Here is a 13923-nt window from a genome sequence, read left to right on the forward strand (position 1 = left end):
CGGGAGGGTCCATCCGTACAGAGCTGGGGGGGGAATGAGCGAGTGCTCAGTCTGGAGACGTGAGTCACTGGTGTTTAGACTTTGCTGTAGAGTACGTGGAATGTAAATGTCATTCCGGGTAATATTTTGGGGTTTGCAGATGAACTTTATCTCCGTCAGTAAAAGCATGCTTAAGGCTGTGGGCCATTATATAACTAGCCCTCTGCAGTTACTTAATGTTATTTTTACATTTCTGCAGATGGTATTTTACCTGTAGATAATATGGGTAAGGTTTCAAAGTGTATTTTGGTTGGCAGAAGAAAAAGCAGTAGAAATATTTGAAACGTATTTAATATACCTCAGTATCTCATTGTAATGCTGTGCTTAGTGTAATTCACTCAGCGATCTCGGGCAGGCTGCGTGTAAATCTTTTTTTCTAACTCTTGTTTTGAAGTGTGTTTAAACAAAGATAAGTTATCTCCTGTTGAAGGTGGTATGTCCCAAGTGTTGTGTTGGGAGAATCACTAAAGCAAATCACTTAGAAAAAATGCACTTTTTTTAAAAATCTATTTTCCCCCTTCAGGTCCTGGGACCTTGACCCGAACTCTCCTCAATGCAGGTGTTAAAGTGGTAGCTCTAGAAAGTAACTCAGCTTTTCTTCCAAATTTACAGGTACACTTTTGATTTGGTAGCACATTTCTAAAACTTAATTAAAGGGGAAATAAGAAATTTAACTTGTAATTGTGTAATAACTGTTGGATCAAAAAGGAATTAGCCAGTGATCGTTACTTGTAACACCTGAAATAATGCCTAATAATAGTAAGTATTGTTTGGTTTTACATTGCATGTTCAGCAACAGACTATTTTATAATCAATTGATTTGACATTTTGTGTATGAAGGAATTGAAGTTCATAGTCTTCCTATGAATAGATTCATGCATAAATTTGAGGCTAATATTAATCAGTGTCATTGTAGTTGTTTATGTTTAAGTAAGACGTCTGTATGTAGCTTTCAGAAGTCTGTAAATATAGTCTTGGTTATTCCGATTATCTCATGGAATTATTTAACCTCTTGTTCTGCAATTGAGTGGTAATATTAAGACACGTGTTGTCCTCTCCTGTTCACCTTGGCTTTGCATGGATTCAAAGGTGGGCTAGAAGGATTGTGTGGCAAAACTGTAAAGTAGAGGTTTGGAACCAAAGACTCTCACCTGACTTAAAATGTGTATAAAAGGCATTCTCTCTGTGTATATGAAGAATTCCAGTTGTAAATCATTAAATGCGGTGGTTTGCTTAGCTGAGTATAGCTTTTTTTGCAAAACATTGCAGAACATCTTACTGATTTAAAAATGTGTTTTAAAGTTCCAGTTGAGCAGCATAAAAATGCCAAAATGCCCTGCACAGTGAGGGAAGCTATTCTTTCTATCAGCTGTAAGAAGCAGCTCTGAGATTTGATTTGTTGACTGGGTAACAATTTTAGGTAGTGCTTGAACATTTTTTTTTTGTTTGGGTTGGGTGTTTTGCCAGACAGGTTACTGAATCCAGATTTCTTCAACTGAAACTGATTTTATTCAGTCCCTAGAGAATAGCCTGGATGGACAATTAAAGGTAATTTATGGTGACTTCTTCAGACTGGATCCTTTGGTGACTGGAACTCTGAAACCACCTGCTATGTGTTCTGACAAACTTTTTGAAACCATGGGTGTAGCAGCAGTTCCTTGGAGGGCAGGTATATGTATATGATTGCACGTGATACAAATCCATTTGAAGGGTGCATAGGCAATTTGGCAAAATCTGTGGGATTTGCTTGAGGTATATGTTCTATTTAATATGTATGCTGGATTAATAGATATTATTTCTTACATTTCAGCTTTATTGAGGTTCTCAGTAGCCTCAGAAAACCCTTGTGACAATATGAAATCTCAGCTATTTGCTTGTCTTTATTAAAGGTTTAGTCTAATGCAAACTGGGCTTAGATTTGACTAAAGCTTGAATGGTATTTGTTCTTGAACAACATGAGCTGACAGACTTTCTTTTCTTAATTGTTTGTAGTTTAGACATTAGCATTAATGAGGCTGTCTAGTACATATTGCAAAATATTAAAGCTACTTTTACACATTGTTGAAACAGACGTACCTGTGAAAATTTTTGGAATCTTACCACAAAAAAAGGAAAGGAACACACTTTGGAGGCTTCTTTTTGCCCTGTATGAATGCAGTTCCATATACAGATACGGAAGAGTAGAACTCAACATCTTTATAAGTGAAAAGGAGTACAAGGTATGCCTAAGAGATTTTACAGGTAGTAAAGAGTAAGTAGTGCTTCACAGAACACACAAACATTTATATTGTATAGTTAATGCTAGTAAATTTCTTTTTCTGCCAGAATTTTTAGGTCTTGTCTGTTTCCTACTTTATGTAGTGACAGCACTGTCAAGAAACATTCTGTTGTCACATAACCACAAATCTTACAAATGTGAAGGCTGGCACTTGAGAAGTATATGCAGCAGCAGACTAGCTGCTTTCCATTTTAACTTGTGAGGTGCTTAAACTTTATAACATGCTTTTGCAACAAAATTATTTTCTAGTTGCAGGTAATAGTCAATGAACACTGAATTCAAAATGCTTTGTGAAGAGGGTTCAGAGTTACTAAATACCATACTCCATGAGATGCCCTCTTGAGCTACTTTTGTATACTGTGCTGAAAAAAAAATGAGGCAAAATATGAATGATTTACACACTTTTTTTATTGAGGTTCTGTACACTAAAGTGCAGAGCAGCTTTCTGGGTTATGTGTTCCTAATTTACGCTGTCCCAAACTCTAGAGCTGTACTTATAGTTCAAGGGTACCTTTTCTTTCTGTGAAACTGTGAGGTTTATACAGAGCCGCAAACCTTTAGTTACTTGAAGTAAGCAAAGACTTCCAGGTGTGCTTACACAACCTGTATTGTGTCTAACACCCTACTGAAAAAATTAAAAGTCTTAAGTATATTCTTCTGTGACAGGTTGGACACCACCGAAATACTGGTGGCCAGATTTTTGAGCAAATAGGGGGCAGCCTATTCATTTAATTCAGTCACCGTGTTTTATGGTTTTATTATGAATCCTGTTAAATGAGAGTTGCGTACATAAATAAAAGCTATTGGAACCTTCTTTTTGGTTTTTCATTTGTCATGAGGCTCTCTAAAATCTATTATGAGGAGTTAAATCTCCCTGCTACAATGTACTTCTTTCTTTGCCCTGTTTGAGAATAACCACAATTTTTTCTTTTTTTCTTGCCCTAAGAGTTGTCTGATCTGTAAGATTGATCAGCACGATGACCGCGCAAGCTGCTTAATGTTCAGTGAGGTCACCTGATGTCTGGCTTACTCTGCTTGTGTGTCTTATTGGGAATATTATCTTGTCAGCATGAGCTGATAAGTCTGCCCGTGTTATGGTTTTTATAGAAAATATGATCCCTGTTTTGCTTCTGCGTGAAACTTATCTGCCTTAAAAGGGACCAGAGGGTATAAGCTGGAAGTTCCTACACAGTTCAGTTACCCAAATAACTTCTGTGAAGAAATACTTAGACTGCCATAATGTCTTCTAAATGTGTTCTGACAAGATGTACTAAAAAGCACAAAGTATGTATTTGAGGCTTAATGTAACTTTACCTTGGAATTTTAGACTTAACTATGAATTTCTTACCAGTTGTTATATATATAAGGATCTTGCTTAGATAAAGAGCAGTCTTAGTTTTTACAACAAAAATGCTTTTTCTTTGCCATTTTGCTAGGTATTAACAGCAAAGCCTGGGGATGTGAGGGCTTACCAGGCACTTACTGTACTTTGGCAAGTAGGATGTGAAATTCAGCTACTGCACATGGTAAGTTTTTTGTACCAGCTGACAGTCTAATGCTATGGGCGTGTTTTTAGAAAAGAGTTTATAGCATTTTACTATTGTAAACTAATTGGAAGCTAATGTGATGTTTAAATTAGTGTGAGAGCTATGGAAACTTCTGGATGTAAAAACCTGAGAGAGTCATGTTTTGTGTCAAACTCTTTCACTTAAGTGGCATCATTATTAACTGTGATGTTAGTATTTTCATTACAAGCCACTGTATTTAAAAAATATTTATTCTCAGAAGCTGGTAGATAAGAAAGAGATGTCTGTGCAACAGATCCGTCTTTTCCATCTTGCTAGGGGTTGTGTGGGACTAGAAGACTGCTCTTCCAATCTGTCATAGTCTGCTCTTTGTTATGGCCTCTGCATTTTGCCATCATTTATGCTTTCAACTTCCTGAGCTGTGTTTGGTGGAAACGTGTTTTTCAGTCTTGGTGCCTTTATGTCCCAAGCAGGCCTGCTCCTCCTGCTAGTCAATAACTATCTTACCTTCTCAAACATGCTATGGTTTAGTTTTAAAAAAGTTTTTTATGTTGTCCCTCCACCTTGACATGAGCACTTGGCCATCAACTTTCACTTGCTTTATGCTTTTTAGATTTATCTTTGTGCTCTGCTACGTTCATAGTTTAAATGTTTTGCTAATCTAAAATTAAAAGTTTTTACTATCTATTCCAAATACCTTATATCATGAGGTATAAATTGACAGTAAATATTAAGGAATTGAATTGATATTTAAGGAACCTATTACATATGCTTGCTGTGGTCATACTGTGTTTGCTATACATCTTCTTGTAGCTACTGTAGGAGACAAGTTGAGCTGGTGGGACTTTTATTTGGACTCAGCACAGCAGCTCTTACGGTCAGCAGTCAGTTTTTAGCTTTGGTTCAAATTTTGAACTTGAAACCAGTAGGTAGCCCCACTAATGTGTGGTAATACATACAAGTTATTTGATTATAAGTAATATACCAGTGCTACTCAGATACTGTGTCAGGAATGTGATTAAATAACATTTTCAGTTTGGCCTTTTTATGGTTATTACTTGACTTTCTTTTTTTTTTCCTAGTTCTAATACATTTACATGATTTTAAAGTAAATTTTAGAATGGGGGTAAACTTCTAATTAGACAGGATTGATGGGAAATGTTTTTCCAAGTTCTTCCAGAGCACTTTAATTCTCTAATGTATTTGCTCCTACCCACAGGAACCTTGGTCTTCATTTGTAACTAATTTGAAAAATGGGGGACTGGCGGTACCAAAAAGCATGGTAAGATTGTTGTGTGCACTTTTCTCCTTTTGGAGATGCAGCTAAACCACTTTTAATTAAAGGTTAAAATAACTTTATAACGGCATTTACACATACATTTTTTGGCTGCGCATAGTACTTTTTAAGAAGTGTATTTCTAATTAAAACTTAGGGGCAGCATGTAGATGCATCAGAAGTGGGGTGAAGAATTGCTATTAGCTTAGAAACTGAAATAAACTAGTATCTTTATTGTCTGTGATGGAAAAAATATAGCGAATAAACACTATAAAGGGTTGTGAACAGGTAAGTCTTTTTCAAAAGAAGTTACTGACAGGGTCACATCTACCTGCTTGAGCAAAACAAGTGTTACCATGATTAACAGCACAATCAGCATGCTGTTGGTTTTGATTAAAATGGCTATTCACATGTCCAGTGCAGATTCCATGTGCTAGTTAATTGCTGGAAAGCGTGAGTCTCAAAGCTTAAGTTTGAGAAGTGGAAAAATGCCCCATGTAAGTTCTTTACTTTTCTCTTTTAGAGAAGTAATGCTGTTCCTTCGTATAATATAAGACTGTTTACTTAAATATTTGGTTTTTACCCTCCCCAAAAAACTGCTACGGCAGTATACTGAGTGTTGTTTGAAATGTTACTGTACAATGTAGGTGACTATAAGTGAATATAAGTGACTGAGTGTGCCTTACACACTTACGTGTGTTACTGTGAAGCTATGTAGAGAGGCGTATCAGGTGCATTATGTAAGATGTATTGTGACAGCCTTAGGAGAAGTACAAATATGAGGTCTACTGGATGATATATCCATTGCTGCCAATACAGAAGTACATTTATTTCAGTTAAAGACTCCACCTCTCCCAATTTCATAAGATCCTCAAGTTGCAATATTGTCTTAGTGTTATTATTATATTAATGTTATTATTGTCTTAGTGTCTAAAAAAATAAAAATGAAACTGAAGTGATAGCATGTCTGTTTTGTTTCATATTTCCTTTCCTGTTTGGCAGGTGGGGGGAGGTAAAGCATCTTTGGTCTAGAACTAAATTTTAGAGCCTCAGCTTCCAATGAAATAGTCTTGTTAAGACTGCTAAAACTCTTCAAGAAATGTTACTGGTGGCACAGATGAAATGCTTACTCTTAAAGACACAGACTGTCGTGTAAGTGACTTGTTTTGTTTCTATTGCAGTGGCTGCAAAATGACCATTTATGTTTGGTACGACTGACTCCTCAGCAAAATCTATTTACAGGAGGCTTGAATCCCACAAATTCAGCTACCTTTATTTTCATGGTGAAACAGTGTCTTGCTAAACCCAAGTCTAGACTTACTGATAGATTAAAGTAAGTAAGAATGAATTAACAGGTTTTATACTTTTTCTTCAGTGAAATGTAGGAAAACAATAAAATAATTTTCTCAAAGTGGTATTTATTTGCAGCTGAAATACAGCTTTTTTTTTTTTTTTTCCAATTAATTATCTACATGTAGAATAGAAGATTTAATTTTTGCAACCCACAATACAGTATTTTGGGGACTGTTCCTGGCTTGTATTCACAGATGATAAAGACTTGAGGTTTGACAGGAAGGTTGACAAGTATTTAGAATGTAGATGTTCATTAATTGTACCTCCAATGGAGGCGAGGTCGTGTATCTGCAAGAAGTTTTCACTTGCATTACAGACGTAATAATAAAGTTACCATGAGTTTTGCAGGTATAGAAATTAAAACTGAAAAAGTGTTTCAGTTTATAACAGGCATCAAAGTAAAGCTAATGAAAACAGCTGAAGGGTATTGAAGGTGGAGTGGACATGCCTCAAATGGCTTTCTGTTATCTAATTAAAAAAATAGGATTTAGACTTATTTACCAATTATGCAACTCTTTAATTATTCTTTTTGGTATTACATTGGAGCTATTCACTTTGCTTTATGATCAGTAGATTTCTGTTTCCCGCAACGGGGAAGTGTTTGCAGTCTAGAAAGCATTGACTTCAACTTGTTAATGAAAATAATTAATATATTTCTCATTTGCTGGTAGTGGTTTATGGAAGTTAATTTCCAGAAAGCAAAAAGAAGAACCCAAACCCTAATAAATTCCAGTAACTCATTCAGCAAAGACAAGGGCAAAGAGCCTTAATGGATTTCTTTCTTAAAGCTCAGTGGTGTACCTAATCTCCATTCGACCCTTTGCCAGGAAGTGGAGCTAACCTTCAAGGCTTCTAATGTGCATCTTCTGTGTATTTATGCACCCTTCTCTTGTCTGGGAAATAATGTATATACACATTTATAAAAGGTGTAGTTTTCATAGCAGGGATGTAGATGGGGAGACAGTGGATACATCTGTTTATATAGAGAGAAAAATACCTGGGAGGTATAAGTCACACTAATTTATACTATACTGAATCATCATCTTGAAGATGACCTTGGCTTTCATTTCCCAGGCATTGAAGAATAACCCCTTTTTATGCTGTAAAGCTGGTTACTGACTTACACAGTTGGGGCAGAAGAGGGAGGGCACCCACCCTCTGATGAGGAGGCTTATGTGGTTTGGTACTGTCTATGTCTGCTGGGGGCTTTATTTGGTATTTATATGTCTTATTAGCAGAGATTTCTTCCTGTTTGCAGTATGGATTGAAAATAACTTGTGTTGTAGGAAGATGTTAACTTCTAGAAGCTGAGAAAGGGTGAAAGGGACCTTCAGATACTGTTTCTTGCTCTTTAAGTTTTCACAGAAAGAAATGCTCCATTATGATTATTTGTTTGTTTGTTTGTTTCAGTTCATGGAGCTTGGACAATGGTGGCAAATTACTGAGAGAGCTAGAAATTCCAAAAAATGCTGAAACGCGTAACTTATACCCAGAAGACTATAGGCGTCTTTTTGAGGCTTTGCAAAACTCTAATATGTTCACTGAAACCTGGTTCCATGATGAAGTCTTGGAAAGTATAAGGAACATAAACTTATAAATCTAAAGCTGCTGTCTTTTGGAAGATCACCTTTGCTTCTGGAAGATTACTCTGATGAGAAATGATTTAAATAAAATCGGAGATACTGTTAGCTAGATGATTTCCTGTCCAAACAGGAAAATAAATTTAGCAAGTAGTAAGAGGCCTTCTGCACTGGATGAAAGTAACGGATTTACAGTTATTTGATCACAATCCTATCTAGAATGGACAAACTTTGCATCTTTTCCAGGAGCATATTAGTGACCTGCTGCTTTTGGATGTACCACTTAAACAGAACTTTTTGTTACACTGCTGTATATTTACAACATTTGAAAAAATAACAGACCAAATACCATTATTTCTGTGGTTTGCATTTAGTGCTCAGTGATTTGAATGCCTTTTCACAAATTCCCAAAATACACAGGTCTTTACAACCACTGAATCTGTTATATTGTCTCTTGATCTAAAAACCTTGCAGTCAAAAGTCAATAAATCGGTAGGGGTGGGTTAATAGAAGACAAGGTAATGACAGCACGATAAAACATCACCTGAGAGTTGGTTGGTTGGTTTTTTTTTTTAACCTAAAGATTGTTATGTCTCTGGGGGAAAAGGTTGTAACAATTGTTTCTTTTGAAAATTTGAAAAGAACTCTGGACAGCCTGTTCTAGTTTACAATATGCAAACACTTACATGTGTATAGGCTTTATCTTATTTTAAGTCTAAAACAAAGTCATCAGAACATTCAGTGCTTTATAAACAGTTTTGGGGAAAAAAAAACCATCTTACCTGCAACCTTCACGAGTATGTATTTGTTTAATGCATATTATAGGTACAAAATAACTTACGTCAAAACCATATGCTGTTAAAATTATCTTTTTAGCCATAATACTCCATAATGCAACCTGTTCCCAGTTTCTCTTCCTGTTTTACCATGTAACTGTTCTGTTGTTGCCTGATAATGCTGGCAGGCTGTACTGGTTCTCTGTTCTGCGCTGGCTCCTCTGGGAAGAGCTGTGGCCAAAAATATGCTTTTTTAGCAGAGCACGAGTTAATAAAATGTCTTTTTGGTAAAGGCCAAGCTATTTTCAGGCTTTGGAGAACAACAGTGACCAAACCAATGCAAACAGAATTGTATTTCTTAAGCATGGTGTGAGGTATGGATGTGACAATCGTTGATCTCTGCCTTCCTCCTGCAGTTCCTGCTGCAGAAGAAAAATTTCAAGCACTTTTCAAGCAAAAACTTCAAGCAGCCTCAGTTCACTCTGCTAGCTAGGCTGCAGCTATCTATTTATGCTGCTGGTAAGCCTTTGTAATGCTGTTATGATGAAACTACTGGAAAGGCTGAGGTTTAATTTGCAGTCTGGCTGGGAGCATTCCTGGTGTTCTGGTGTAGGTCGTGAAGATTTGAGGCTTTCTTCTGGTTTACATCGCTTACTGTCTCAGATAACTGGCGTTATAGATTGACCATGAATGGCCAACTTGTATTAACAGAAGCAATTCCACCTTTTTTCAATCTCAGTAGATGGTAACTGTCTTATCTACTGGTCTGCAAGAATGCAGCATCTCCTGGGCTGATCCACCCCACCACCACCTTGAATCAAGTACCTTGCTCTTGCTGCAGCAAGATGTCTTTTATCAACATGCCAGGAGAACTATTCAATGCGTAAAATGTAAGACCACCACCACTGTCTACATAAACTTCTTCAACTGTTGCTGGTAACATTTCAAACACAAACTGCAAAAAAGAAAATTACTTGCTGTGATTTTTTTTGATGCTGTTGGAAAACCATTTACTGAGCCAATGCAGAGACTCCCAAGGTAACAGCAGGAGTCTGTAAGTGGAAGGAATACTGTGTAACTGGGGACTTGAAATGAGGAGAGTTAATGCTAATCAAAACTCTGCCATTAAGTCTAAGTGTAAGCAACATGTTTAGCGCTGATCACAAATTTGAAATGAACAATGGCTGTCATTATAAAAATGGTTTTGGTATTGATGGAAGAGGTGGAAAAAAAAGTGGAAATTACTCATGTAGGTGAATAACCACGGGGAAGTGAAGTAGGTCTATGGATTTGACTAACTGATGCTATCCACTCAGTGCTTCCTACTGTTGCAGGTTTACAGCTTCGGTAGGATAATGTTGAATGCAAACTTTCACTGAAACTTTAAATTGTATATAAAGGCTTCTCATACATTTTTGTTATGATTTTTAACTAACCCTGTACTACTTGTGTTCCTTTCCTTTGCATATCTGCCGTTGCCATATTCCTTGATCTGTTGATGGAAAATCAAGCCAACATCTCTTCAGTTATTATTGATCCATGTAAATGCAAAGACAGAACTTGCAACTGGGAAAACAGTATATAAATTCAGGTTAATAGTTTGATAACCCTCAAAAATGCTATTAAAAGAGAAAACAAAACTGCAAAATCATTCAAAATTTAAAATGCTAGACCTCATAAGAGAAAATCTTCATGCTAACTTTGAGACTTTGAGGTTTGCAGGAACTACTTCTCAATCATGGCAGAATAGCAAAGTTTCCCATTTCTGAAAGTGCATTAATTTACAAATGAGTTACTGTGCCAGATACAGTAAGTAATAAAAAGTATTTTGAAATTAGCACCAACATTTGACAATGTTATGCAATTCAGTTGTTTTTTACATAGTTTTGTGTTATGGCACTATTTATACCTAAGATATAAAGGTTTTTAAAATTACATTAATTAGCTGCAAGCTTTGGGGTAGATTTATTTCTTCTATGTTTTCCTATCTTTGACTCTGTGATCTTGGATGAGATGAAGATTACAACATACTAAATAGAAGGTCCACAGTATAGCATATTCCTTTCAATTATTTCCAGGCTGTGGGGCTGTGGTTTCTTTTTTTTTTTTCTTTTTTCCTTTTTTTTCCCCTCCCAAGACTGATCTAATTCATGAATCTCTAAAACATGAACCATGCATGATACATCTGTTAAGTAGAACTCAAGTATTGCTCCCACACTTCCCCTCCCAAGACTGATCTAATTCATGAATCTCTAAAACATGAACCATGCATGATACATCTGTTAAGTAGAACTCAAGTATTGCTCCCACACTTCAAATACTGTTTCTTGGAGAAGTTGCCAAGAAAATGGCTTTTGTCACGCCATATTAAAGCATGACATAGGTCGTATGACGATTGCAACTTCAGGGGTGCCAAGTCTTTCCTACTGGCCCTTATCACTTGTGCCGTCCATCTGCCTGTAAAAGAAAATTACATGACTGTGATGGCAATTGCCTTAAGTTTAACTATATTAAAATCGTAGCAAACAAACACAAACAGAAAGAAACTTGGTCCTTATGATGCCCAGTTAATGAGAAATTTTGCCACTTGGAAGTAAGAGATCAGTCAGGTTGGATTCTATAGTTAGTAGTTTGCTTTGGATCCAGAAGAAGTGTTTGTGACCTTGTACTAATTAACACAGATGATGTGCTAAGGGGTTGTTAAGGTGGAATGTGTATATACTGGCTACTCGGCTTGTTCAGCATTGGATATTTTAATAATTACAGCTTAGCCTTGCAGGTAGTAATGATAATGTTGATTGATAGAACTATCAACATAGAACTCAAGAAACAGATCATGCAATGTAGTTTAAGATGTGTGTCGTAGGAAGAACCTGAAGCTTCCCGAGAAACATGTTGAGTTCACTGTTCTAGCAGGCTATATGCAATTAGAAGAGGTAGATTGAAAACTCCAGTCTAAGCTTTGCAAGCCTTTAATTAGCAAAGCTGTACCTTTCTTCTGTAAACACTGAGAAAATGGAAATAACAAGTAACTTCTCCAGAAAGGAGTAGAAGTCAGTGGGACATGTTTGTGCACTCACATTGTATCCTTGCTCAATAGCTATTGCGTCTTCCCCTGTGTATGCTGTTTAACGTCACTGCTAAAAACAGACATGCTGGCTGTCCCCAGCTGACAGAATGCAACACGCAGCAAACATATGAAGCCCAAGGGAAATTAGGGGTAGTTTGGATACACCAAATGGAACAGTCCATTATTCATAATGTAAGCAAGACTTTTAATACTTGATGTAGTTGATCCTATTGATAAGACACCAAATAGACAAACAGCTAAGAAATTATGCTGACAAACTTCTGAAGCTTGTTTCTGCCATCTGAAGGAAATTAATGTGTTTGAGGCAGGGAAGACTCAAATACAAATAGAAAGTTTTTGTAAAGTTCATAGTAAAAAATCAAGAACTAAAATCGATGTAACTGTGAGTGAATTTTATTATGAATTTGTGTTTAAAATGCTTCTGCAGTGGGTTTTTTTGAATTTTACATTCTAGAATCAATTTTTAACTAGCACACTAACATCAAAAGTAAGAGGCCTCGACAAGAGATTCTTATGTGTTCATAAAAGATCTCTGTGCTTACAAGTTTTCAACTATTCTATGCTGTTAATGACACAGATTTTGTACTAATCCAAAATTTAACATTTTGTGTTTTATGCCATATTTTGCTCCCATAAAAATTCAGTTCTGTGCGGTGTTGTTCGGAATGGGTATTGCGCATTTATGACTGAAGAGCAGAATTTGGATTATTTCATTACTGCAAATCTTTCTGTAAATTCATGTTATAAAACATGCTGCCTTGAGACAGAAGAGCTCAACTTCCACTACGGTGTCTCATCTACCGGCAGTAAGGAAGTATGACTAATTCAGCAACATCAGCCAGAATTAAATGATATTTCCTACAAAAGTGTCTCCATTACATGCCTTGACAGCTGCTTCTGTCCAGAATGTGTCATGCATTTCAAATAGCTGTTGGGAAGTCTCACCCATCTAGGTCAGTGGATGACTTGGTCATATAAAAATCCCATACTAATAGCAGGGATTAATTCAACTAAATATAGTCAAGGGCTAAATGACCACTTATTGGAATACATAGCCATAATATCATTATGCATTTCAGAAAATTCAGACCGATGTTTCCAAAAACATCCGAGTTGGGCGTTCAGTTGATTGCCATTGCCCAAAGGCTGTGTTGAATGGCCCTCCAAGGCAGACCAGTCTATAAACTGTAGAGGTAGGTAACCAGAATCAGTTTTCCAGTTTCTTGTCTTACAGATGTCGAAATATCCAACGTCGCATCAATGAAAAAGTTTATGCTGTGTTTAAAAGCTTATCTGTATTAGAAAAGCCCCTATTACTACAATTATGTTGTCGTATCAACTGAAATGCAATGTCAGCCAAAAGTTCTTCTTGGGCTTCTGTAGTTTATTTCACTGTACAACTTATGGCAAGCTGATGAAAGCCCCTTTCTTCAGGCATTCATATTTGGGGTTTTGCTAGCATAGCTGGGCTCTCTGAAGTTGTGAATTTGTGTATGTGTGTGTGAAAGAAGACTGTTGTTCCCTCAGATGCATTTTTGTACTTTGTGAGATTTTGTTGTGTTACCGGACATGTGAGTGAGAAAACCTGACTTGGAAAACAGAAAATAATGAAGGCTACATCTGGTATTGTATATTCATATTAACTCTTCCCCGAGTGCACTTTCTGCAGTTCATGGGCAGGACTTTAAGTTAATGGGTTTTGTATATTTTTTGACCATTCATCTCTTAAATTTATCCACCCAAGAGATAGACATTAACTTCTGTTATTACTGGATTTGTTTATGTTATAGGTTTTGGGCAATATCTGCTTAGAAACTCAATAAAACAGCATAGATAGGGAAACGCAGAAGATTAAATAGGTGAAGGAGTAAAGCATACAAGCCAAATACAGAGGTAGTCATTTAATATTTTAGTAACTGTTAAGGATAATTCTTCAGTATCTCACAGTATCACTGTAATAGAACACTTCTTAAAAATTTGCTAGAACTAAACATAAGCATAGTA

At 36.4% G+C, this 13923-nt stretch overlaps 1 protein-coding gene across 1 annotated transcript; it reads left to right on the forward strand.

Annotated features, from left to right (window-relative positions):
* Window positions 1-34: 34 nt before the first annotated feature.
* On the forward strand, window positions 35-8954 carry TFB2M (transcription factor B2, mitochondrial). The gene is made up of 8 exons (XM_035900257.1): window positions 35-59; window positions 563-651; window positions 1555-1708; window positions 2110-2258; window positions 3754-3843; window positions 5063-5125; window positions 6301-6452; window positions 7883-8954. The coding sequence occupies exons 1-8, from the start codon at window positions 35-37 to the stop codon at window positions 8067-8069; spliced, it is 909 nt and encodes a 302-aa protein (XP_035756150.1). The 3' UTR covers window positions 8070-8954.
* Window positions 8955-13923: the final 4969 nt, after the last annotated feature.

This window comes from Egretta garzetta, unplaced genomic scaffold (assembly GCF_000687185.1).
Source record: "Egretta garzetta isolate BGI_Z169 unplaced genomic scaffold, ASM68718v1 scaffold248, whole genome shotgun sequence".
NCBI classification, from domain to species: Eukaryota; Metazoa; Chordata; class Aves; order Pelecaniformes; family Ardeidae; genus Egretta; species Egretta garzetta.